The following is a 24,658-nucleotide window of genomic DNA, read 5'->3' on the forward strand; positions in this document are numbered from 1 at the left end:
GAATGGAGCGAAACCACAAAAATCTAAAGATCTGCTCATCCTTCAGACAGCTTACACGAACAGGAACTCGCTGCGACTAATTTTAATCGATCACTACCTCTTTAGAAGCCTTTCCGTGGCAAGACAGAGCCGGAGAAGCATCTGGGAGGAGAAAAGTGCCTGAAGTTACACGTTTTTTGGCTGGTTTACCCCCCCGTAACACGCGGTGCAAACAGAAGTGCTTGTTGCACATCATGGTGTGTGGAATTGGAACTTCACAGAACCCAACAGCTCCTGGCGCCGGCACAGCAACACTCTGCTTTCCAAAAGCCTTCTCCAGCAACACCACCTGCAGCCCAAGTGGCTGCCTCTCCCATTTGCTGCTTCCAGGGCTTTTGGTACTGCCCCTTCCCTGCATTTTGAAGGTCCCTGCCACCATGAAAACAAGAAGCCCAAAGCTGAGCATCCCTGGCCACCAACCATCCATCCCTGGCACGTCCCCGGCCAGCTTCTCCTACGCCTAGTCCAGGGCAGGTTTTCTTCACCTTCCCTTGCTTTTCAAATCCTCCCCCTATCAGGGTTAAAACTGATTAGCTGACAAAACAGTGTGATAAGGTGGAGAACATTCCGGCTCTGTTGCTCCTCTGAAGGATAACTGCTCTCCTGTGAGCCACTCACCAAGAGGCGGCACATTAGAAGAAGCCGGGGCTGTGCCAAGAGCATCTGCAAGGGGCAATTAAACCTTTTTATGTACCAGAAAAGGGCTGTAGAGGTGGGAGAGGCTGCCCACAGCCCTGGTGAGTCCCAAGGCATCTGCAGGACTGGGCACACCACGGCTCTGTCCTCTCCGCTGCCCAGCCTGGCCGCCAGTTCGGGTTCTATGCAGGGACTGAAAGCCACGCCATTGGGATGAATTTTGGTTCCCTGCTGGTTCAGTTCCTCGGACAAAGACAACTGGGATCCAGACAAATGCCTCTGCAGCCCACAGTCTGTCCCGCAGGGAGGATAACTGGGAGGTTTTATGATAAAGGAGAAGACTTCATGGTAGCCAAACCCACCAGCGCTTCAGGCCAGCCCAGTCCCCAGGTCCTTTGCCACGGGGAGGCCAATGCACACGCAGCCCCGGGGAAAAACACATCTCCAACCCATCCCTCTCCCCGCTCCAGGACCTGCTGGTCCAGCTCCCGGGCTGCAAACGGAGGGGTGCGAGAAACCCAGGCAGAAGCAACCTGTAACTTCACAGCTGAGTCCGCTGCATGGACCTACCCCAAGCGCTCTGGAATCAGGAGATGGTCCAAAACTGCCCAGTCTCTAACATTAGGAGGAAAACCTCCTCTTCGACATTTTTCTTAAAGCCTCAGTCCCGGGAACCTTGCAATTACTTGCTAACTGAGCTTTCAGTTTTATTTTTCAAGGTTTTAGCCCCTCGTAACTGCAGAAAAAGCCTGAAGCATTACTCAAGAGCTCCCAACTCACTTAAAAAAAAGGCCTCTAGAAACAACCCCATAGTGGCGTCGTTCTTAAAAGAAATAACCCACTTTGAGAGCACATAAGTCATACACCCTGAATTCTCTGTAACATCAACAGATGACGGCACAGGCTGCTGCACGCCCGTGCACCCAGCCAGGGAGCAGAAGGTCCAGGCAGGGCCAGCAAGGGACGGCCATCGTGAGAAAGCAAAGGACGCGACCACATGCAGGCAAAGAAGTTCCATGAACATCCCCGTTCCAAGTGACGTTCAGAGCTCGATCTCCCCAGAATCCTCAGCCCCACAGCCCTCCTGCAAGCCCTTCGCTGAGCTACCAGCTGAGCTTCAGCCTTCCACCCGCAGCCACCCCTGGCTGTCCCAGTTTACCCCAAAAAAATGACATCTGGCAGCTCCTCAGGAGAAACTGCCCTGTGAAAACACACACCAGCAGGACCCCGGCAGACAAGTGTTAACCCTTCATCCTCCCCCAAATCCCTCATTTTCCTTCCCATTTTCATCTCCCCTTGGCATTCATGATCTCCAACCCATGCGATAGCGAGCGTGTCCCAGTTTCGCCTGGGAAGGGTGGAGGAGAAGTTTAGATCTGAGGACGGGCTGAACGCGGCCGGCGCTAATGGCGAGACTGCAGCGAGGGGAAATTTCATCAGTGCACAAATGGAATCCGCCAAGAGGCATTTTAAGAGTCAATTCTTCACACGCCAGTAATTAGAACAGTATTATCAAAAAAGGCGAGGGGGAGGGCGGGCGGCAGCGCTCACACTGGGCCTTGGCCGATGGAGGAAACGGGCTGAGCAAACAAACGGAGTCAAGCGAGGCCTCGAGGCAAGAGTCCTTCACATGGTTCCCTGCAGGCTGGATTCAAACCAAAAGTTCATCCACTTCCCAACCGTAGATTTTTCTAGGCACGTCTGTTTTTCAGTAAAATTTCGTATTTAGTCAAATACAGGCTAACGACCCTGACACGACTTCCTCTTTTACCTCAAAAACACCACTAAGGTCAATGGGGCTTTTTCCCCTTCCAGGCCAAAACGTTCAGTTCAAGGTCCTGCTACAGGCTGTCCTAGCGACTAACAAATCTCTGTGCACGATCCAAGACATCATAAAAGTCTAACCCCACTGAGCACTCGGTCCCAAAAATCAGATTCCTGCAGAGGAGCTATCATCTAGGTCCACAAAAATCACAACACCCCAAATTGTCGCATTAGCTGAAAATTCTTAAAATTAGCTTCCCATCCAGCATCTACTACAATGGGATGAAACGTCCCAGGTGAAAACCTAAATAAAACCCAACAGACCTACACGCTGGTGGATCCATCCCTAACACCTCCCTGGCCGCTGGAGCAGCCTCTCCGGGGAACTGGTGGACTCCATTCGCTGCCGGTCTCCAGTGTCCCACCTTGGGGGGCCCATAGGCAGAGTCCTCGCAGCCAGCTTTGCCGTGTTACGTCCAGGAGCTGGATAATTCATTTTTAAAGGAAAATTAATTTGCTGTGCAAATCTGGGTTCTGCAAAGACAGCCTGGGAGCAGAACTGATGCGTGGGGTTCGGGATGGACCGGCGCTGTACAATGGTTACTCAGAGCTGCTGAAAGCGGGACTCGGCCAGTTCCATTCACATCTGCAACCAACTGTGATCTCAGCTCTGCTTCTGGAGCACAGAGGTCCTTTTGATAAATCTCTATGTACAGGGACTAACTCACTATTTCCGCATGAAAGAAATACATTCAATTTTTATTTTTTTTCCAATAATCTTTACAGTCCACTGGCTTGGAAGACCGAGTTTCTCTTTCCCGTCGGAGAGCTGTTGCACCCCATCAGGCTCAGGTACGTCGCTGGGACAGCAGACAGCGATGTTCCGCAGCCCGCTGGCCCTCACCCCGGCTCTCCAAGCACGTCCTTGAAATTAGTCCTCCAGCACAATCTCTAGTCGTTTTGTCTTTTGCATGTGTCCAGAATAACAGGGGAACACTCCCGATAGCACGCCCAGCGCTTGCACCCAAAATCCTCCCAGCACCCCCAGCTCTGATTTAATTCTCAGGGCACACTTGTAGCACCGACACCAAAAGGTCTGTGTATGGGGGAGAATCTTTCCTCTTTTTTTCCCCTTGAGAAAACTCTACAAAGCTTTTCTTTGTCAAAGCTCCACTTTTGCATCAGTTCTCTCCATATATATTTATATTTTAAATTAGATTCACAAAAGCGTGAGAGAGAGAAGAGTGGGCCTGTATGAGAGCCATTACGGTGTGTATTAGTGACATCCATTGCATCTCCAAGGACCCTACAACGCGGATAGCTGTGGAACTGTCTCCCTACTCCTATGAGTAATTAACTGTCTTCAACGAGAGGACTCAAAGGACGTGGGATAGCAGGAGGTCAGGGCACAGGACGGCCAGGTCTGTCACTGCTTCACTATCACCGTTCTGCAGGACCTGGACAAACTGCTGCTCCTTGGGCCACATCTACACCAGCTCTTCAGAGAACACCAAATCCGTACATTATCTAAGTTGTCCTCACGGCTCCATCACATTCCAGCTTCAGCCTGTGGCAGAGCAACTGAGCATCACGCTGCAGCTTTGAGACCCTTCGTGTGCTTCAAGTGAGGTAGATGCTCCAGAGCTGCCCAAAGTCAGTGTGACCTTGGAGCTGGCAAATGGAAGAGGTGGGAAGCTTGAAATAAGCTCCCCCCTACAGCAGGAGTGGTGGAGAAGGTGCTTTTCATCAGCAGCTAGCATCAACATTAAGAGAAAAAGATGAATTCTTGCCCAAGGATTAGGACGGGAAACACCATCATCCCAAGCCCCAGAACATGCAAACTGCCGGCTCCGATTTACGCGTTACTTCCAACCCATTGGCACGTCACTCCTTCCCCTGAAGTATTAACCACGTTTTTCAAAACTTAAGTAACAGGCTGTGAAATCCCCACCATCTGTTAGCCAGGGAGAAATCTCCACCACAGATAAGTCAGCCTCTCCCACACAAGCCTTACTCATTAGCAGGAATGACTGCAAACATCTACCAAGTCCACACCGGCTCAAGAATTCCTAAAATTACTCACAACAGGCCTGGAATAGAAAAGCTTGACAAATGCAACTAAGTGTGGTGTGTCCATCTCATCAGCTTTACCCAGGGTGCGTTAAGGCTGCTTTCTTGCTACCATGATTATGCTTTGATACGTAATTAGTAAGAAGAGAAGGGTGTCGAAGAGGAGCATGTCTCACTTACACGCACACCATTAAGACTGAGAGCGTAAATGAACGAGCGGCAGCATCACCATCTGAGGCCCATTAAGTGGAGCAGCAAAGCACGGAGGGGGAGCGAGCCCTTCTGTCCCACTGCGGTACGGCAAAGGGCTGCACGGCCACGCTCGTCCCATCTCCCCTGCGGCACCAGGTTTGGAACCAGGGGAGAAAAGGTCTGCACGAGCTGGAAAAGCCAAAGGCATCTGCGCCCAAGAGTAACACTCACACTTTTCCAAAAGGGAAATTGATACTTGAGATAATTACACAGCCCTTACAAGCTGGTTTTCAGATGTCTTGGTCATCCCAGCCTCACCTGTGATGTTTAGAGAGAAGCTTTTTTTAAACTTATTCAAAGCAAACTGCTGCCTACCAGCACTGCGGATGCAGCGTCAGTGCCTGGCTCCCCGTCTGGCTCCCAGCACAGCCCCTGCACACAGACAGATGGATGACAGACCGACCGTCCGGCAGCTCCAGGGTACTTCCCACCAAGTTTTCCAGCCCTCTCCATCCCTCGTGTGTGTGCACACCAACGCTGCGCCCAGCCTGCGGCGGGCAGGTGGGAGAAACCCCCAGCGTGCAGGGAGGTTTTGAAGAAATATTTAATTTCTGAAGGGAGAAAAAAACCTCCGAGAACAACAAAACCACCCCATGTGGAAGCCCTCCAAGAGCAAACAAGCAGCCCATTCTGACAGCTAGCGGAACAAAATAGTCCATGATAACTTTTTTTTTCCTCCCCCCCTCTTCTGCTTTCCCCCATGAAGGAGTATGGGAAGGAGATGAGAAGCCTCCCCACCGCCCCCAGGCGAGGGCAGCCCTGGGTTGCCAAAGCTGTCCCTGCAGGTGGACACGACCCACCGGTCACAGCCCCAGCGACCCGACGCCTCTCCAAAGACGGGGGACTCAGAAGAGACCGAGGCCGGGCGAGAGATGGGGGTGCAAACAGCAAACCTCGCTGAAACCACGCTCTGCTGAGACGTGGAGGTTTCAACACTTGGTTTTTTTGCGTGTGCACTGTTTATTTGCTGTGAAACATTAACATTTCTCTTGCAATAAGTGACCGTGCAAACGCAAAGTGCGGGTCCAGCAGGAGCCCGGTGGGTCTGCGGGATCCCCCAGCAAAGCCCATCTCCCCCCGAGCATCCCGGTCCTGTCCCCTCTCCTGGGACACGGACTCCCAGGCTCCTTTCGCCACAGGGATGGTTGTGTCCTGGGGTGGATTTTCCCCGTGCTAACTTGTACCAACTCTTCTCTGCCCCAAGAAGAATCACAATTTCCCGCAGGAGCTCTTTTCCCCCCAGTTTTTCTTTCTGGTTCACAGGAAAGATGCCGAGTACTACCCTGAGTACTGGGGTTTGCGGAGTTTGACTGTGACATTGTTTTCAGGCTGATAGTTTCACGTTTTGCCCATTCTGCCAAAGCATGATTACACCCACATGTTAATCTGTTTCAAGAAATGTTAATTATTATTTGTAACCAAAGCGTTTGCCCTTGGGACAGTACCATCAGACGCTGCAGTTCCAAGGGGCAGAGAAATCTGCAGAGGATTTTAATGAAGAAATAGAAGAGCTCATTATAAAACAAAAAATCCCTTTTATTCCAAGATTCCCTTAAGTGATATTACCTGGGATGTGTTTCCTTCCTTTCCCAAAGCACACACACACCGAACAGTTAAGCTCAAGCAACGGCAGATGCACTAACTGAGCACCAAGACATACAAAGACTGACTTTGCCTGTTGACCTCTTTCAGCCACGATGATGCTCACTGTATCAAGTCTCAAGTGTCTGAAGACATAATAAAGGAAAAACATCTCAGGGGGTTCAAATGAAACCAGGCATTTTTCAAACAATCTGCAAAAACTGTTGGGTCACCCAAAAAAGCCTGGTATCTTCCCCTTCCCCCTTTCTCCAAGGCACAGACTTGTAAATGTTTTACCACTCTCAGGTTTTTCAAGGAAAAAAATAATAAATCCTTTTTCCCCCCCGATCTTGTCTAAAATTACCACAAGGAGAGCTCAGACAAATCAAGAAAGTAAAGGAAAATCAATTTCATACACATTAAGGATATGCATTTATCCATGTCCTGATCAATACCTCAATTCCTTCCACATTAAAGCACTTCAATCGCGATTTAAGGCCCAACAGCAGAATTCTCCCATCCAGAGTATGGAAGTTACGAAAGATCCTGCCCATACTTGTTTGATCTGAAACATAATACCCCTTAATGTGACCCCTTGGAAAAATACCGGGGAAAGGAGCCAAGAAAAAAAAGGAAAAAAAAAAAAAGCAAAGCTTCCCAGAATGAACATTTCTGGCTCTTTCAGTTCCACTGAGAAGCTGCGCATTTATAAACAGACCAGATTTGTAAGTAGGGGAGAGAGGAAGGGGAAAAAGCGGAGATAATTTGCCACAGCACAGCTAAAAAGCTTCTGCTGCAGTGAACGCCAATGGGCCACCCAGCTCCTGCTCTTGCTCCAGCCCAGGAACTGCTTGCTGGGACATGGCATTTTCGTCTGCCCTGTTGGGACACTGGGCTCCGGAATCCATGGAGGGTGCAGACCTCGCAATCCCGTGTGCACGTCCCAGAGACCCTACGGCACCTCTTCTCCACACTCCCAAAAACCACAGCAGCTTTGCCAACAGTGGTAACTCCCACTGCAATGGTGGTCCTCGCCTGCTCAGCGGTGCACAGAGTCCTCAGCAAGGAGCCGAGCTTCTACCGGGAAAGGCTCAAAGGGTGTCCAACCAACCCGAAGCCATGGAGCTGTTGGAGCGGGTCCGGAGGAGGCCCCAGAGATGCTGGGAGGGCTGGAGCACTTCTATGGGGACAGGCTGAGAGAGTTGGGGGGGTTCAGCCTGGAGAAGAGAAGGCTCCGGGGAGACCTTCCAGCCCCTTCCAGTCCCTAAAGGGGCTCCAGGAAAGCTGGGGAGGGACTCTGGAGCAGGGAGGGGAGCCACGGGACGAGGGGGAACGGTTTTACACTGGAAGAGGAGAGATTGAGAAGAGGTATCAGGAAGACATTCTTTGCTGTGAGGGTGGTGAGCCCCTGGCCCAGGGTGCCCAGAGAAGCTGTGGCTGCCCCATCCCTGGAGGGGTTCAAAGCCAGGTTGGACAGGGCTTGGAGCAACCTGGGCTGGTGGGAGGTGTCCCTGCCCAGGGCAGGGGGGGGACTAATGATCTTTAGGGTCCCTTCCAACCCAAACCATTCCATGATTGCTCCAGGCCAAGGAACCGCAGGAGCAGGTTTGATGCTGCAAAGCATTTCTTGGTAGAGAATCCAGCCCCGAAAACCGGAGAGAGACCTTGGGCGAATGGTGGTGTCTGCTTTCAGCCATGCAACATCTCACCAGCCCTAAGACCACAAAACACATCAGCGTGGCCCTTCTGACATTAACTGTGACAGGCAGCTAGGAAGATCACAGTCCACCAGATACTTCAGGGCAATATTCATAGCCAAGCAGGGAGAAATTTCCAGGATTTGGAGCCTAAAAACGTACATTACTAGAGGTGTGGCAGCACCTACCACATCTTTCAGCAAAAACCGCACTGATAAGAGTCCTGCGTGCAGCACGGTGCTAGGCAGCAGAAAGCACCGTCTGGTCCACGCTTGACTAGCTGCAGAAATCTGTAATTCATCTGCCCTGTGCTTTAGGGAAGTTCAGCGTCAGGGTTTCCTGTAACATACTTTTAGCGTTCCGGCTGAAAACATCTGCTGGACACACTGCACCTGCCGAGGCAGCCCCCCACGAACCGCAGCCCATGTCCTCACGGTGCCCGAGAGCACGAGGATGGGAGGAGGGTCCCTGCATCACCCCACGTCCGACAGCATCCCCTGAGACCAACCCGCACCAGGGTTGGGCAACACAGAGCTGGGTACGCAGGAGCGTGAGACAAGCAGCCCCAAGCCCAAACAGACCTTCAAGCTTGAAAAGGAGGCGAAAAACAAAAAAACACCCAGCCAACCCGTGCTGTTCCAGCCTGCGTGGCGTTCATCCCAATATGCGAGTCTCCAGTACAATTCCAGCCAGGCCATTTAAAACACGGGTGGCCAAACACCGTCTGACCTAAGGCCAGCCAGCACAGAAAGGACGGAACATCACCCGCACCCTCCTGGAAGCAGCAGGGGAGTCAATCATCAACCGGCAGGTGGTGACATCCCCGATGGCAGGGCTGCCTTCTCCGTGCTCTCACACACTTCCCAGAGCTGGGGCTTCTCCCTGGGGGAGGGACCTGCAGCACCCAAGGGCTCTGGGCACATCCCTGCGGGCAGCGGCCAAGTTGCACATGAATTTTCAGCCTGTTAGCAAAGCGCTTTGGTCGCTTCCATGGTGTGGTGATGGTCCATAAAGCACAATATCGCCCTGCGGGAGATGTGCTGCTCTGCCCAGGACACGGAGGGCAGCGCAAGGGACAACATGGGCACCCGCGGCTCCTTCTTCAGTGCGGACAACTTGACGGCAAGCACCGGGCAGGCAAGGGGTTAGGCGGGTTCCTGGTTTCTTGCACGCAACCACACACAAACACACATCTCTCTTTGCAGGCCGGTTACTCGACTGCTCTCTCCGGAATAAAAAAAAAATAAAACCACACACAACAAACCCAATATGCCCTTCTTTTGGAGAGTTCTTCTCACTCCCCACCCCGCCCGCCGCACACGCGCTGTGCGAGTTACACAGCAATTAGAAATGTTTTCATCTGCGACAGGATCCCTTTCCTGACACACATCCAAGCCCGGCGCAGCAGCCATCTGAGGAACTGGCACGGAGCAACACAACAAGGGAAGGTCTGTCCGGCCGCCCGGTCCTCCGGGGATTTGTAAATACAGCGGATGCAAGGCACAGCCGGGGATGGGACGCTGCAACGCTCCCCTCCGCACCCGGCCCCCCATCGCTTCATGCACTCAGCGGTGCAAACGCAAAAATGCATCGCTTTTAATTTGTTCTCGGCTACAAAAGGCCAGGAAGAAAAAAAAAAAAAAAAAAAAGCCAAAAAAGTCAAGCATGGGAGTCGGAGAGCTGCTCCCACACGTCAGCTTGCTTTGTTATGGCACCAAAATGCAGCCATTTACCCGAAAGCCTTGCAATTTTCAACTACCTATATTATTTCATACAAATCTCCCCCTTTCTCCCCTTCAAATATGTTAAAAGGGCACCCTTTAAAACACTGCCGTAGGGATATTGACTTGTAGGTGAAGTTAGCAATGATGGAGGGAGGGGAATTCTCAGCAGAGAAACAGAAACACAAACCACCAACTCTCAGTTATTAATCCCTTAAATAATTCTGACAACGCTCCCCACCCTCCCACCTGAAACCAGGCGGAACACCCAGTTCTCTGACTCTTGGGCAAGAGGGGGGGGGGGGGGGGGGGGGGGGGAGGGTGTCAGAGAGGGACGGGGGACGATGGCAGTTGAGCCCCTTCGCAGCTCTCCCCGTCCCCATGGCCGGTGAGGTGGGACCTCTCGTTTCGCAGGTTCTCCAAGCACAGGCTGGGAGAAATCTGCAGCAGCACCCGGTGAGGACAGCCCGGCTCCCCCAGGGCTTCCCAAGGGTGCTCCATACGCACCCAGGCGTGAAGAAGGAGACGCTTTTACACCAAAAATTACTCTGAAGAGCAAATGCGTTATACAGGGCACCTACCACTAACTCTGATAGCACCAGGCTGTCCCCTCTTTGGCAAACTGGAGGGGAGATTGAGATGAGATCTGAGGAAGAAATTGTTTGCTGTGAGGGTGGTGAGCCCCTGGCCCAGGGTGCCCAGAGAAGCTGTGGCTGCCCCATCCCTGGAGGGGTTCAAGGCCAGGTTGGACGGGGCTTGGAGCAGCCTGGGCTGGTGGGAGGTGTCCCTGCCCAGGGCAGGGGTGGCACTGGATGATCTTTAGGGTCCCTTCCCACCCAAACTGTTCTATGACTCTGTAATCTCCCCTGTCCTCTCCCACCATCAAGGCAGCTCTTGCTGCAGCCACAGGAGCCACTGGCCCCGTGCTCAGGGCCACCCTCCCACCACGCACGTCTCCTCCCTGGCGCTTCAGACACGCAAGACGAGCCATGTACAAGCCCTCCATCAGCCACCCCTGGGTCACACATGCCAGCCGACCTCGGCGGACCCAATTAATTGAGAGGGAGGATTGATCCAGGCCCCCCTCCTCTGAGCTCGAGCTGCGAGGTTGGTGCAGTTCTCGCCAGCCTCTGGACCAGAACCAACCGAGTGAAAAACACCGCTTTCATCTCAGTGTCAGTATCTCCTCATTTTTCAGCTGACCCATGAGCTGCTTCCCCTTTTCATTTTTAGAACAGCATCATTTCGTATCCGTGGGCCAGGGGAAGACAGACCCCTGTCTCGCAAAAAACCTTTTTTCCCCGAACAGTGCAGAAACTTCAGAAGAAATTCAGGACAATTAAATACACGTCGGGAGAGCGCAGAGGAGTGGGAGGCTAATAAATGGCACGCTCTACAGGTTTATGAATATTTGAACTATATTTCTAAAAAAAAAAATAAAATAGTACATTACTACAAGTTATTGAAAATGAGTAACTCCCTTTAATGAACCTTGCTACCATCATGCTGACTAATAGAGTGATAGTTTAATCCATATTTATGTACGTTTTATCTCATTATAGCTGGTGCCAATAAATTAGCAAGTCCAATAAGAGTTACATTTTATACTATCACTGCTATTAAATGTGCATGAAGTACCGTGCAACAGCACACCATCCATGGGCACTAGCTTTTTAGTTTATTTCTTTTTTAGGAGTCAGGCTGTACGGCACAGCAACCCCAGCGCTCACTCCTGCAAGATCAGGCCCTAATTAGGGACGAGACGATATTAATGGAGGTTTTCTTCCTGGGAGCGCCGCACGCTGCGCTGCCTCTGTGTCCTGTACGGGGGAGAGGGCCACGAGGAAACACTTCTGCTAAGTGCACTGGAGATTACAGACAGTTTTTGAGTCATTTTAAAGGGGTAAGATTTTAAAAAATAAAAAAAATTGAGTGCCAGACTTGTAGAAAGCAATATTATTTTTTTTAAGGTGTCTTAAAGAGGCACAGGTAGAAATGCAGCTCAGCATCTCAGGTCACTTTTGGAAACCTCTATCAGGAAACAGAGCATAGAATTGCCCGGGTTGGAAGGGACCTTTCAGATCATGGAGTCCAACCATCGACCTAACTCTGACCAAAACCAGCACTAACCCGTATCCCTCAGCACTACGTCTGCCTGGCTTTAAATCCCTCCAGGGATGGTGCCTCGACCCCTTCCCTGGGCAGCCTCTTCCAATGCTTAATAACCCTTTCAGCGTAAAAATTTTTTCCTAATATCCATCTAGACCTCCCCTGGTGCAACTTGAGGCCGTTGTCACTGCGGGATTGCTCAACAACTGGACATCGGGGCTGGGGGGGGGGGGGGCGGGCGGAACTGACTGTGAGCAATTTAAACTGGCCTTTCGACTCCCCTGGGTAACTGGGAATCACTGCAACCCAGATTACAAGAAACATGACGCATCTATTTGGCGAAGGCCGGCACTTGCCAATTACCCGACATCCCACCGAGGCAAAGATGGAGCTTTGCAGCTCCACAGGGATTTCGGCCGGAGAAGCCCACATGGTCCACGATCCCATTTCACCAGCTGTTATCCTGGTGACAGTAAAGAAGCAGTAATTTCACAAGCTTAAAACTCAAGGAAGTAGCAAAACCAGGGATAAACCCCCCACATTCCTGGACCCCAACCACATTTGCTCCTTTGGAGGAGGCTCCATCGATCCTACGGCAGCTCCTCCTTGCTGAAGCCCTGGCTCAGGAGCCAAAGGGAGCTATGGAAAACGCTCTCAGAATAACGGCTGGTCACGGCAAGACTGAGGGATGCGGATTTTCTTCCTCTTCTAAAGCACTAGTGTTGTTCTGACGCTAAGAAACCCTGCGGATTCCAAAGGACAAGGCCTTTACGTATAGGTCGGCACCACATAAACACAAACCCCAGCCTTTCTACTCGGTAATTACACTGCAGCAAACCCAAACGCTATTACTAATTGCTGTCTCACTGGCCTTCTGGTTTGGAGGAGAGAAAGAACTACTCAAGCGGCATCCAGAAAGGAAAGACCCAACGCCACCCCACCAAGGTTTCTATGTAATTAAATGGTTGACTGTTTGTTGCTGTGCTCCGTTCAGAAAAGTCTCCTACATGGCCTGAGTGCCTTATAACCAAAAAATGCTATTGATCTAAGTCATGAATAGCTCCAGGAAGAATTTTTTGTGTGTGAAGTCGGTGTTTGGCCAGTGGGAACGTGGCTTAGAGACTCCTTTTGCTCTCGCTGTGACTCAAAGCGAACGGCGCTTTGGTCGACAGCAGCTTTTTCCCTGTTTATTTGCTTTGCCACTGTTGAACACAGATCTGAGGAGAATGCGGGAATGAACGGTGGCAAAGACAATGGGAATGTTTTGACAGGCTTCCAGAGGGATTTAGGGTGGTGCAGACCTGAGCAGCTGATAGCCCCACCAAAACTGATAAAAACCTATGTTGGGAAAAGATCAACCAGGTTTTTTGTATAGAGAATCGGTGCCTCACGCATCTTGTAAGGTTGTTTGAGGATGACGACGCACGTGAAAATAAGCAAGATACGGGTAAAAAAGTACATGTGGATTTCTCAGAAGTTTATGACAATTGTTTTTTTCCCCAAAGTCTCCTAAAAAGCTAAATTATCATGGGCTAAGAGGGAACGGCAAGTCATCTCCCCTTCCCCTGACACAAACCTGAACGTCCCCCCAAAAAGTGAACAGGAGGAGGGAATAGCTGTTCCCTAACCACACCAAAAAGGAAACCAAACTGTGTTCAGCTGACGCGTTCCAGCAGTGTTTAACGCCCGGCTCTATTAAGAGGCGTCTTAGGCAATCTGAAACAGCACAAAGCAAGAGACAACGTGACAATAAAGCAGCATTTTAATTAGCGGCAGTTCTTTCCCCAGCCCAAAAGGTTCCTTCTGTGCATTCATATTCCCAGAACAACAAAAGCCGCCTTGTATTTCATAAATCAAAAAAACTCATAAAACAAGCCCCTGCAATTGCACATTCCAGATAATGGTCCAGAAATAAATTAGGCAATAAATATCAAATAATATATCCCCATCAGCAGTGAAAAAACTACTCTTTGGATAGTCAGAAGAGAAGATGCCTTCCAGCAGCTTATGCCTGGTAGCTCGAAAGCAGTAAAACAATAGAAAGCTTTAATAAATCTTTTAACACCTTTTCCACCGAAGAATATAGCAATTGTCCTGCGTAAAAGCTTCCCTGAGCCCCGGTATCCATCAGAGTAACAGCACAGCCCTGATGCTGTTCACGTCAAAAGCGAGGGTACCAGAACAATAGCCGCTTGTCAAAATCACGTAGGATTTTCCTCCCTCGCAGCTGGGTCTGGTTCAGCATTGGGTGCCACCCATCGACGACCACAGAACACAAAAACCCCCTCTCTGCTCTCCCGTCTAGGTGACACATGGCACAACCACAGCCAGCACCCAGACACTGCTGGGAGGAAAAAAAAACACCACCGACCTCCAAACGGAGCTTCCAGAAACGCTCAGGGAACTAACGTCACCTTGGCATGAAACTTCCCGACCCCCCTGGAAACTCAGTGGCCACATTACAAAAACGATGGCCACTTTGGTAAAGCCATTTTGCTCACGGCCGTGCACAGAGGGGAAGGACCGTACAGGGTCTGACCACCCCCCCCAGGGTCTGCGCCCACCCCTGGGTAAAACCAGAAGCGCTTCTGAACGAAGGGTCGTTGCCACAGGGTTGGTACAGACCTGGGCCCAGGCTTGGGACAGTGTGTAACGCTGCCGGAGGGACACGTGCTGCCGGGTGCAATGCCCCCGGGATGGTTTACGCAGAGCGGGGGGTGATGCTCAGCACTGGTTTGAAGGTGCTGGGCTTACGGGGGGGTCACGGGCAAGGAGATGGTGCAGCTTTGTCCCCATCACCCAGCCAGGATCCAGAGTCCTGACCCCAGCGCAGCACCCGGTCCCCAGGGCTGCAGCCTCTTCCAACTGCTCTTGTGAACACATAGGTACAATATTGTGATTCCCCCCGAAAAAAGACATTTTTTGCCTCCCGAAGCTTTGTCATCTAAAGAAGAACACTTGATCACTCTTCACACAGCAGAATCAACCACTAGATACTCCCCCCACGAGCACAAGGGAACGTGTGCCCCACACGTGGGTTAAGGGCACAGAAGCTGCTCAGAGAACCAGAAATCCTTGGTATTTTCAGCCAAAATCTGCACCACAATTCCGGAGAAATGCCCGGTGCCAGCAGTGCTACATCCATCACTTCCCAACAGCTCAGGAGTAACTCTTACCTTTCCGAAATCCCGTACGTCGAAGAGGTCGAAGGGATCAAAGAGATCGCTGTTTCTTAACCCAAATTTGTCATGACACACTTTTAGGAAGGTTCGGATGTTCTTCAGACAGAGAAACTGGGGGAAACAAAAAAAGAAAGGGAGGGAAAAAGTGAGCAAGATGGGCACAAATTTTAACTGAGATTTACTGAGTTAAACTCGCATGCCAGACAAGTTACAGGGACTTAGAAACTTGCACCGAAAAGCCAGGCATTAGTTTATTTGTTGTTACTGAAGATGTCAGACTCCTGGTGCCCTGCGAGGGCTCCTGTGTTCTCAGCTGCGCACCAGAAACAAACGCCCTTTTCAAAAACAAGTTTCACACAAGGTAACATCGCAGAAGGGCTGGAAAACTCAAGCCAGGACGTTTCCCTTTCAAGGTCGAAGCCAAATATAAATTACAGCTGATGTTCTACAGAAGCCCAGTGTTGAGCTTTTAACCATTTCCAGCAGGATCCCGTGTGGTTGCCTGCAGAAGGGACACAGGTTACACCGCCTGTTGGACGCGTTGCTGTACGTCCGTACACACAGCCCAAACAAGAGATTGGGACAGTGGAAATGAGATGGTTTTTTCACTTTGGGGTCTGGAGCAATTAACGACTTATTCAAGTAACATTAGCTCCCTTCTCCTCGCTCCTCCCAGACACCAGGAGCACTAATGGCCCCGTGAAACACCAGCCCGTGTCCAGTCGCGGGTCCTGAGGCTCGGCCACCGGAGCTGCTCCTGCGCCGGCCCAGGTCCCCCGCCCAGGGCCATCCCGGGGGCTGCTCCCACAGAGCTGTGCTCATCTTTCATCTCAGCCCCTTGGAAGGGGCAGAAATCTCCCCCCTCTAGGGACCACCCTTGGTTATTCAGAGAGCTCAACTGGCAGCGTGATGTTACGTTTCTCTTTCAAGAAAATCCTATAGCGATAATTGGTCATTTGTTTGCCAGCGTTGGAGATTTTGAAGCCTGGGGACTCCAGACGGTCTCGCTCCAATGGTGACGCCTGGCAGCACAGATGAGGAGCATAAAAATTGGCTTCGTTTTTGCGGCGGCATCACCTACGTCCTTCATCGGGACAGACTGACTCTGCTGAGCAAGCCAATTCATTTCACTTCTTTCTGCATCCTCACGCTATTCCACAAAATACCTTCCATTTATTGCTGTATTTTTAAACAACTCTTCTTTTTTTTTTTCAGCAAATTCCTCCCAAATACGTAACAAACATGTTAGAATTGTAAGTAAATCAGGCTACTAAAGGGGTGAATCATCCCCACGTGATAAACAGGCGCGGGATGCAAAGCTGCCCTTGGGTGGGTTTGGTCAGTGTGGTTTTGTCCCATGGCACAATCTCAGCTCCCCAAGTTGCCATCACACCAGCACCATGCAAGAACACTGCCTGCAAACTTCACCGAGAGTTCAAAGCAAAACAAAATAGCTTAATTTAATTAAAAGAATCAAAGCCGTGTCTTTGGGGCTGTTGTATCTCTACAGACACGACTGCGATGCAGCTTGTCGGCACCATCGCACTTGGGGTTATGCGTGAGGTTTGTGGCGATGGGTGAGCGAGACCACCTCATTAACAACAGGCTGATTTACCTACAGAAAAAGAGAAATAACCTTTTACCCTTCTCCCCCATTCCAGCCCCCTCCCCACGGAGCGCCCCCAGCACAGGACATTCCCATCACATCAGAGCCTTCTCATTCGACAAGCAAGTGCTGGAGGCAGAAATTGAAAACAATTCTGTTTTTCTAGGGCATTCCTCTATCTCACATAAACACTGCGGTAAATATAATCTGTCTAGACTGGGAGGTTTTTTTGGAATTGCTTTACAACCTCTCTCGCCGATACGGGTTATTTCGTAACTTTATCTTCTGGGTCTCCGCAAGAATTTACACCCTGGGCAAACCGGCTGCTGTTGCGTCGCACTCTCACTGATTTCGAATTTCTAGCACGTTGTATATTTTAAATCCTTTTAAGCCTCCAGTCTTGAAAGTTAATGACACAGGTTATAGCCACAATTGCACACGGCAAGAGGCAAAACCTTCCTCCGCACAACTGCCCTGCTTCCCGCTCCCCCTCCTGCTCATCCCAAGGCTGGGGCAGCGACGGAGGCTGAAGTGCTCAGGGAATCGTGGAATGGTTTAGGTTGGAAGGGATAAAGATCATCTTAAGATGATGGACGATGGACTGTCCCCGCACCAACGCTCAGCCAAGCGAAAGACACCCCGACGGGTGTGAAAACCCAAACTCTCGGCACGATGCCTTTGTGGTTCCAATTCCCGAAAAGCTCACGGTTCACAGTACCCCGTTTCTGAAGGACAGCAGAAGGATCACACATCCCAGCAAACAAATGCCTCATCCTGACTCCGTTTCTAACGGGGAGGGAGCCCCGGCCCCACCGTGGGTTGAGATTGGGCTGAGCTTCCCTCCTCTCAGCTCGGCCTTGGGGAGGAAGGCCGGGACCAGCCACGCTGCTCGGCATCAGCTGCATCCAGCTATCTGTGCTCATCCAATTCAAACCTAGAAGCCATCAGGCCACCAGCTGCTAAATGAGCACAAGGGGCCCGCGGCAGTGCCACTGCCCTTCTCGCGACTCCAGGTGACATCTACGAAGAGCCACCAGGCGCTGCCACCACGCGCTGAGCGCGGGCAGATGACAAGCATCAAGGAAGAATCGGATAATCTATTTAAAGAGTTGCCACAAAGGCCTGATGTAAAAACAACACAATCGGAGGCAGCAGCACCACAGTCCCGCTCCAGTGGCGAGGAGCTGGCAGCAGAGCCAGGCCACCACCTTGCCCACAAGCAAAGCCATCGCTTGGGATGACAAGTGTAGGTGGGATTTAGCCCCAGTCCTCACACACGAGTAGCGTACAACCCACGCGCGGGTGTCGGTGGCACAATTTGCTCCTCCACTATTTCTCTCTCTCGTCAATCTGCAAAATACCTTCATGCGCTTTTCACAGAATCACAGAATGGTTTGGGGTGGAAGGGACCTTAAAGAGCATCTTGTTCCAACCCCCTGCCCTGGGCAGGGACACCTCCCACCAGCCCAGGTTGCTCCAAGCCCCGTCCAACCTGGCCTTGAACCCCTCCAGGGATGGGGCAGCCACAGCTTCTCTGGGCAACCTGGGCCAGGGGCTCACTGCCCCCACAGCAAACAATTTCTTCCTGATATCCAATCTAAATCTCCCCTCTTTCAGTTTTTTTTGCTCACACGCGTTTCGAGGCGGGTTTGCTGTTGATGGAAGATCAGGAACTGTTGGCTTGATGGTGCTGCTGAACGGCCCCACGTTCAAATGAGCTACACTTGAATATGAGCTGTGCCCAGGCCGTTTTATTTACCAGTCAATCACACCTTTGGACGAGTAAACACTCCACAGAAGAAAGAGAGAGCGAGAGAAATCAATGTTCTCCGTGGGGCTCATTCACCACCTGCCAGGCCCAAAATCAATGCTGTCATTTATACATTTCAAGCGAGACCGGCGCAGAAGCGTCTCCCTCAGCGCGGGAGCCCCAGCACCGCACACCCCGAGCCCTGCCATCATCCTCCTCCGCACCCCGAACGCCCTCGGCACCCACCAGCCATCGCTGCAGGGCGGGGGGCGGGGGTGAAGAGACCACCAGCAACCAGGATGCTCAGATCCGGAAAGAGACCCCAGAGACCGCGCCATCTTGCGTGAATACCAGTATCTCCCACCATAGAAGTGCCCAGGCTGTGAACGCGGCCATGCCATGAATCCCCGGCGTGGGAGCTCCATCCAAGGCACTTTGGAGAGGGAAATTAAAGTTCGAGGGAAGAGTCAATGGGGGCAGGGATGGGACTGCACCCCAGGGAGCAAGAAAATCACCTGGTAAAACAAAATACCTTGAAACCTTCCGGTAGATGAGAAAAGCCTGTGGTCAGCTCTGACCTGACCCTCTGAGGGAAGCAAGGAGATGGCACAACAGAGAGGCAGCGGTGACAGCCCGGCAGAAGGGCCCCACCACCTGCACTCGCCGAGTTTCGGAACAGCTTTTCTTATTTTTAAACACTCTGTGACGCCGTAAGGTGAATAAACCGCTCTCGGCCCCAGCCTGTCCCACCACAGCCCAGCAGAAACCCGCTCCCCGGCCAGGGCAGGACCACAGCCACCATGGTGCACCCTGGGACACGCTGGAAACTCCTCAGTGGCTTGTGGGATGGGGTTTTTTTGTTGTTGTTTTTTTTTGTTTTGTTTTTTGTTTTGTTTTGGGTTTTTTTGTTTGTTTGTTTTTAAAAGAGGATTTTCGTTATTTTATTTGCTTTATCGAATTCACTATGTTTAGAGACTCCTTGGATGATCGCTACGCACAGAAGGGGGATCGCTGCCAAGCTTTCAACACAGCTCAGCGACTTGCCCTTAAACACAAACGCATCGGAGAAGCTTCTGGTGGCAATGGAGAAAGGGACAGTTTGGTACCTGGGATAACCCCAGATCCTTGGGATAATTCTGCACAGGGACAACCCGAGAGCTTTGCAGAGGGACACCAGGAGCTCAGCGGGGACAGGCCCGGCCACCCCAGAGCTCTGCTCCTGCCGTGTGGGATGTGGAAACCCTTGGATGTTTCTGCAGCTGGGAACGACAGCTCCGGGGGTTGCTCAGCACCTTGCTCCTCCTCACGCCCCATTTCAGTTCCCACCGCCCCTCCCTGCAGTCCCCATATGACTGGGCGCCCGCGGCACCTGCGCTGACAAGACAGCGGGCATTTCTGATGCAAATTCACCAGAAAAGACCCGGCTACTCGAGCACTTTGGGGTGAGGTTGGAAACCGTCCCCCCGCCTCGGCAGAGATGAGGGCAGGCTGGAAAGCCTCCCAGCAGAGCGGCTTTGCTCAAGGGAGACAGCAAAGGGGCAGATGAAAAGCTGGTGAATGCAGCAGCCTTTGGTCAACAACCGAAGTGCCTGAGGTGGGATCTGGAGGATGTTCCTGGAAGCATCGGACAAGTCCCCAGTCCCTGCATTTGGGATAGCACAAGGGAGGGAGGTGCAAGGCCTGGGAGTCATAGAATTATCCAGGTTGGAAGGGACCTTTCGGATCATTGAGTCCAAACATCGACCCAACACTGACAAAAACCATCACTCAACCGTATCACTAAGCACCACGTCTACTTGTCTTTTAAATACTTCCAGGGATGACAATTCTACCACTTCCCTGGGCAGCCTGTTCCAGCACTTGATAACCCTTTCAGTGTAAAAATTTTTCCTAATGTCTAATCTAAACCCCCCCACTCCAGCCCCGCCGCAACTTGAGGCCATTTGGCATCCACAAGAAACATTTAATAAATGTGATAAAACGTAGGGAAAAGAAGGCAAGGGGGCAGCGGGTTTGTCTGGCAGGGCAGGATCATGCAACAACAGCTCACGGCTTTTCGGAAAGGGCCTTTTGGAGAGGCCGGGGTTGGTGCTGCGGGAGGAGCAGACAATCGCTCCGGGCAAGCGGCCACGCGCTGAGCCACGGCCAGAGCCCTGGGCTGGAAACGGGCCCTGCAGCATGCCAGGAATGCTGCAGCTTCACCGTTTGAGATAACCCCGCTGACGAATGACGAAAGTAACTTTCTTTAGCGCTTCCTGAGCGTGATGTCAGATTTCCTCTTATCTCGCTGCCGGCACGGCTCGAAAGCACCAGGCGAAAAAGTAAGTCCCTGTCAGGGAGCTGTGAGCATCTGCTTATCACAGCCTTCGCCAAGGGGGAAGGGAGGGTCTCTCATTGAGAAAACACATCATTTGCAACGATTAGCGGGGAATCGGGTATCCCATGGCGTAAACCTCTCGAGGAAGCCAAAGGACACATCTCCGAGTTGTGCTGAGTTCCCCCTGCGCTATGAAGGAGCATCAAAGCTCCCTTTGCTTCCTCCAAAGTCAAGAGCAGAAAGTCCGAGAGCACCCGAGTACCCAGCAGGAACCGCAGGGCTGCAGACAACACAACTTTGTGTTTAAAACTGCGCAAATCACCACCTTTATCTAATCTCCCCAAATGGCTCTGCCCAGTCTCGCTCGCCTCCGCATCGAGGTGTTCCCGGGAGAGTTTCGGGAGCGGTAATAAGAGTCAAAAGCGCAACTGGAGCTTGTATCTCCCTCCACCAGCAGCACCAAGTCTTCCGTGGCTTTGTTCCTTCTTGCGCTTCGCCCCATTGTCTCCGGTGCAAAGGAGCAGCCGCAGAAACGATACAAAACATCTCTGCAGAAAATCTCCCTTCCCCTTCACATTTGGATTCATGTCGCAGCTCATCAATTACTTTAGATGGACAGATTAAATTTCGGGTTGTTGGACAGCAGATTTATCTACTGAGAAGTGGAGAATGAAATTATTTCTCCAACAATTTAGTGCTATTATTTCCCCCCATTTCAAAGACGTTCCTATCACAGAGCATTCACGGGCTGGGCAAATTCCACTTAGTGGGGCTGATTAATGAGCCCGAAATGCTGATGAGCGTTGACCTCCCCACAGCTTCTCCTTCTCCTCACGTCCACCCACAAGCAAGGATTAGCCCTAGGAGAGTACCTGGGGGAGAGCAGCCATTTATTTGAGCAAACGCCCGTAGCACATCACTGGGAGGACTGGGGGAAAGCTAACCCGGAGCTGCAGCAAGCAAAGGTCCTTCCCAGCAGAGAGCACCAGCCAGAGCTCCAAACCTCCCAGAGGAGCTCACCGGGAGCTCCCACCTTGCCCAGCAGGAGCCCAACACGGAGCAAGGCAGTGCTGCCAGGAGGCTGGACTGGCAGCTCCGCAGCACAGCGGGGAGGCTGCCGAGCCCTGCTCCAGCCCCTGCCCGTCCTCGCATCTTTGCCGGTCATGGCTCTCGCACGGGTCAAGCAGATATTTTGCTCCCAGTTACCTTACAGGAACCTCCCATCACGCTGTACGGGCTCTCAGAGGGAAGAGGTCTCTCAGATAACAATATTACGCTGCTGAACTGGAAGCCAGAATACACATAAAATTGTAAAAACAGTAAAAAAACCCAAGGGGAAGCTCTGGAGTAATGTATTAAATACACTGAAGTCCCAGGCAGACCCCAGAGGCAGAGGAATGGCTCTCAGCAGCGCTCAGCTTAGAGAGGGCACAAACATCAAGCAGCGCTCCCGGATTTCATACCAGACATGACCCTCTGAAACAAGGCGAGGACCAGAGGCAAACACCGCCGAGGTGGCAGACGTTAAGACAACGTGGGAAGAGCGAGAGGCAGAGCACAGGGTCAAACGATTAAATCCAAATTAGTCAGAGATGCAGAAGAAATGCTCAGTGACACACTGAAGCGTGCACGGGAGGTGTATAGGATACAACCGCATCCGCGCTTTCCCTGCTTCCAGAAGGGGCCCGTGCGAGGGCAGCGGCATCATCCCCCCCGGGGCTGCTGTCACCTCGCCAAGCCCAGCACTGCGGGACCTTGTCCTATTTAACCCTAGGAAAGTTTTGCTGACCCCAAACTCCTCCCAAGGACGGCCAGGCTCATTTCCTCTATTACATATGCTTCAAGAGAAAGAAATGGAAAAGAAAAAAAAAATAAATCCAGAAGCGTGGATAAAGACCCCATCAGGCAGCTGATGAGCCCAAGATGATAACGTGGGGCTGGAGGAGGGTCAAGGATCGAGTAACATCCCCCAGTTTGCAGGAGGGAAAAAGAGATCACAGGAAAGCCCAAATCCTTGTATCCTCCAAGGCAAACTCCTGACAGCAGTGGTAGGACGAGGGATAACGGTTTTAAAGTGAAAGAGGGGAGATTTAGATGAGATCTGAGGAAGAAATCCTTTGCTGTGAGGGCGGTGAGCCCCTGGCCCAGGGTGCCCAGAGAAGCTGTGGCTGCCCCATCCCTGGAGGGGTTCAAGGCCAGGTTGGACGGGGCTTGGAGCAACCTGGGCTGGTGGGAGGTGTCCCTGCCCAGGGCAGGGGGTAGAACTAGATGCTCTTTAAGGTCCCTTCCAACCCAAACCATTCCATGATTCTGCGAAGCTTAAAAACACAGGCTGAGCCCTCCCTGGTGGCACAGCAGGAGAGGCTCGTTAAAGCCCATGCAACGAGCCAGCAGAGCCCACATGGTGACGGGTGGCCCCACCGGGAGCACTCGGCTCAGCAGAGCTCGGCCGCTCAGTGTCCATCTGTCTGAGGGTCACCCAGCGGCGCGCGGGGGCTTTAAATGAGCGGAAGGAAGCCAGAACTTCCCAAAGAAAACGGCGGAGCTGCAGCCGATGACAGTACTTCCCTCCTTTGTGGAGCCCGCCGAGGTCTGCAGACATAGGGCTCTCCTGAGAAAGCAACAATCGTTAAGGTGAGGGCTTTAATTGCCATGCCTGGGAGTATCTTTATCAAAGATGCTTACAGGGTCTGAAATTCTCTGCTCACACATCTAAGGTCTGGACGGCCCAGAGCTTTTGCCCAAACACCCAAAATCCAGCAGGTCCAACAGGTTCAGCACAGGCCCAGACCCCAACTACAGGTTTGGGGTTTGTGCAACCAAAAACCCTTGCCACTGAGGTTTTAGAAAACCCTAATCAAATTCCCTGCACCGCATCAGGCGGCTGGATTGTACTTCAGAGATTTATCTTTTAGCATGTCTCGAAGAAAGATCTGCAGAGCCATTCCCAGGAATAACAAGAGCTTCTTGCAAAAACTGGTGGGCACAGCTCTCTCTGACAGCTCTGGTCTTCACCAACTCCTCCTCTGAGAGAGGGAATTTCAGGTTTCCCTGTACGGAGGACAGCACTCCTTTGAGCCATGGATCTTCTTGCTGATATAAAATGAATCCATGAGAAGCGCTACCCCTTTTCCTTTGCTACCCACCCCAACAGCGACGCGTTCCGGGAGCTGGGTGGAGAATACAGAGTCACAGACTAAATAAAGGAAGAGCAAGAGGGCAGTGGGACACCAACACATCCCAATGACGCCGGACAACTCTGAGCTGAAAGATGCCCTTGTGTTATGCCAAAATCCCTCCTTGGCTGCTCTCCTGCTCCAATGACCTGCCACATCCTTGGCAGCGTGGTGGTCACGCCCAGGTGAGTCCTGCATTACATCCCTCAGATGAGACCAACCCATAACGACCCAGTCAACAGAGTCAGACCACACACTTGGCTCTTCCAGACACCCTCTCCATAACCATATGCATCGAGATGTTTAAAAAAAAAAAAAAAAAAACAACCAAACACAGAGCTTCTCTGCAGGTCCTGACCCGTCCCAGAGCTGCATGGGGCTGGCCACGGGGACGGGGGACAACAGGGCAGGGAGCAGGGGCTGTTTGCAGCCCAAGCTATGGCTCAGTGTGGGAAGACCACCAGATACCACCACCATGCGTTAGAGGAGAAACCCAGCTGGACCTTTTGAGGCTCCTCAGCATCACAGGCAAATACAAAAGGGTGGGGTTTTTTTGACTTTCCCACATAATCCAGGGTTACAGCCTTGGACTCCGGCATCCCAGATCTGGGCTGTCTCTGCGGTGCATTTACCAGCAGACTGCCAAATCCAGGCTTGGCTTTAGCAAGCAACAAGATCTGAGAATACATGAAGCTTGGGAGCTGGAGAGCTTGGAAGGATTGCTCAATCTGCCCACGTTTGGCACCCTTAATGGAGAG

The 24,658-nt window shown here is 51.8% G+C and overlaps 1 protein-coding gene across 4 annotated transcripts in view; it reads right to left on the reverse strand.

The window, feature by feature from the left end:
- VAV2 (vav guanine nucleotide exchange factor 2) overlaps positions 1-24,658 on the reverse strand; it is a 154,885-nt gene that overhangs the window by 103,604 nt on the left and 26,623 nt on the right. For 3 of the 4 annotated variants that reach the window (XM_054220560.1, XM_054220557.1, XM_054220558.1), the window contains exon 2: positions 15,046-15,162. In XM_054220560.1, the coding sequence (XP_054076535.1) occupies positions 15,046-15,162 (117 nt within the window). Of the gene's footprint in view, positions 1-6,797; positions 7,592-15,045; positions 15,163-24,658 lie in introns of those variants that run through there. The other variant, XM_054220559.1, reaches the window with a different exon arrangement.

Source organism: Rissa tridactyla, chromosome 14 (assembly GCF_028500815.1).
Source record: "Rissa tridactyla isolate bRisTri1 chromosome 14, bRisTri1.patW.cur.20221130, whole genome shotgun sequence".
In the NCBI taxonomy this organism is placed as follows: domain Eukaryota; kingdom Metazoa; phylum Chordata; class Aves; order Charadriiformes; family Laridae; genus Rissa; species Rissa tridactyla.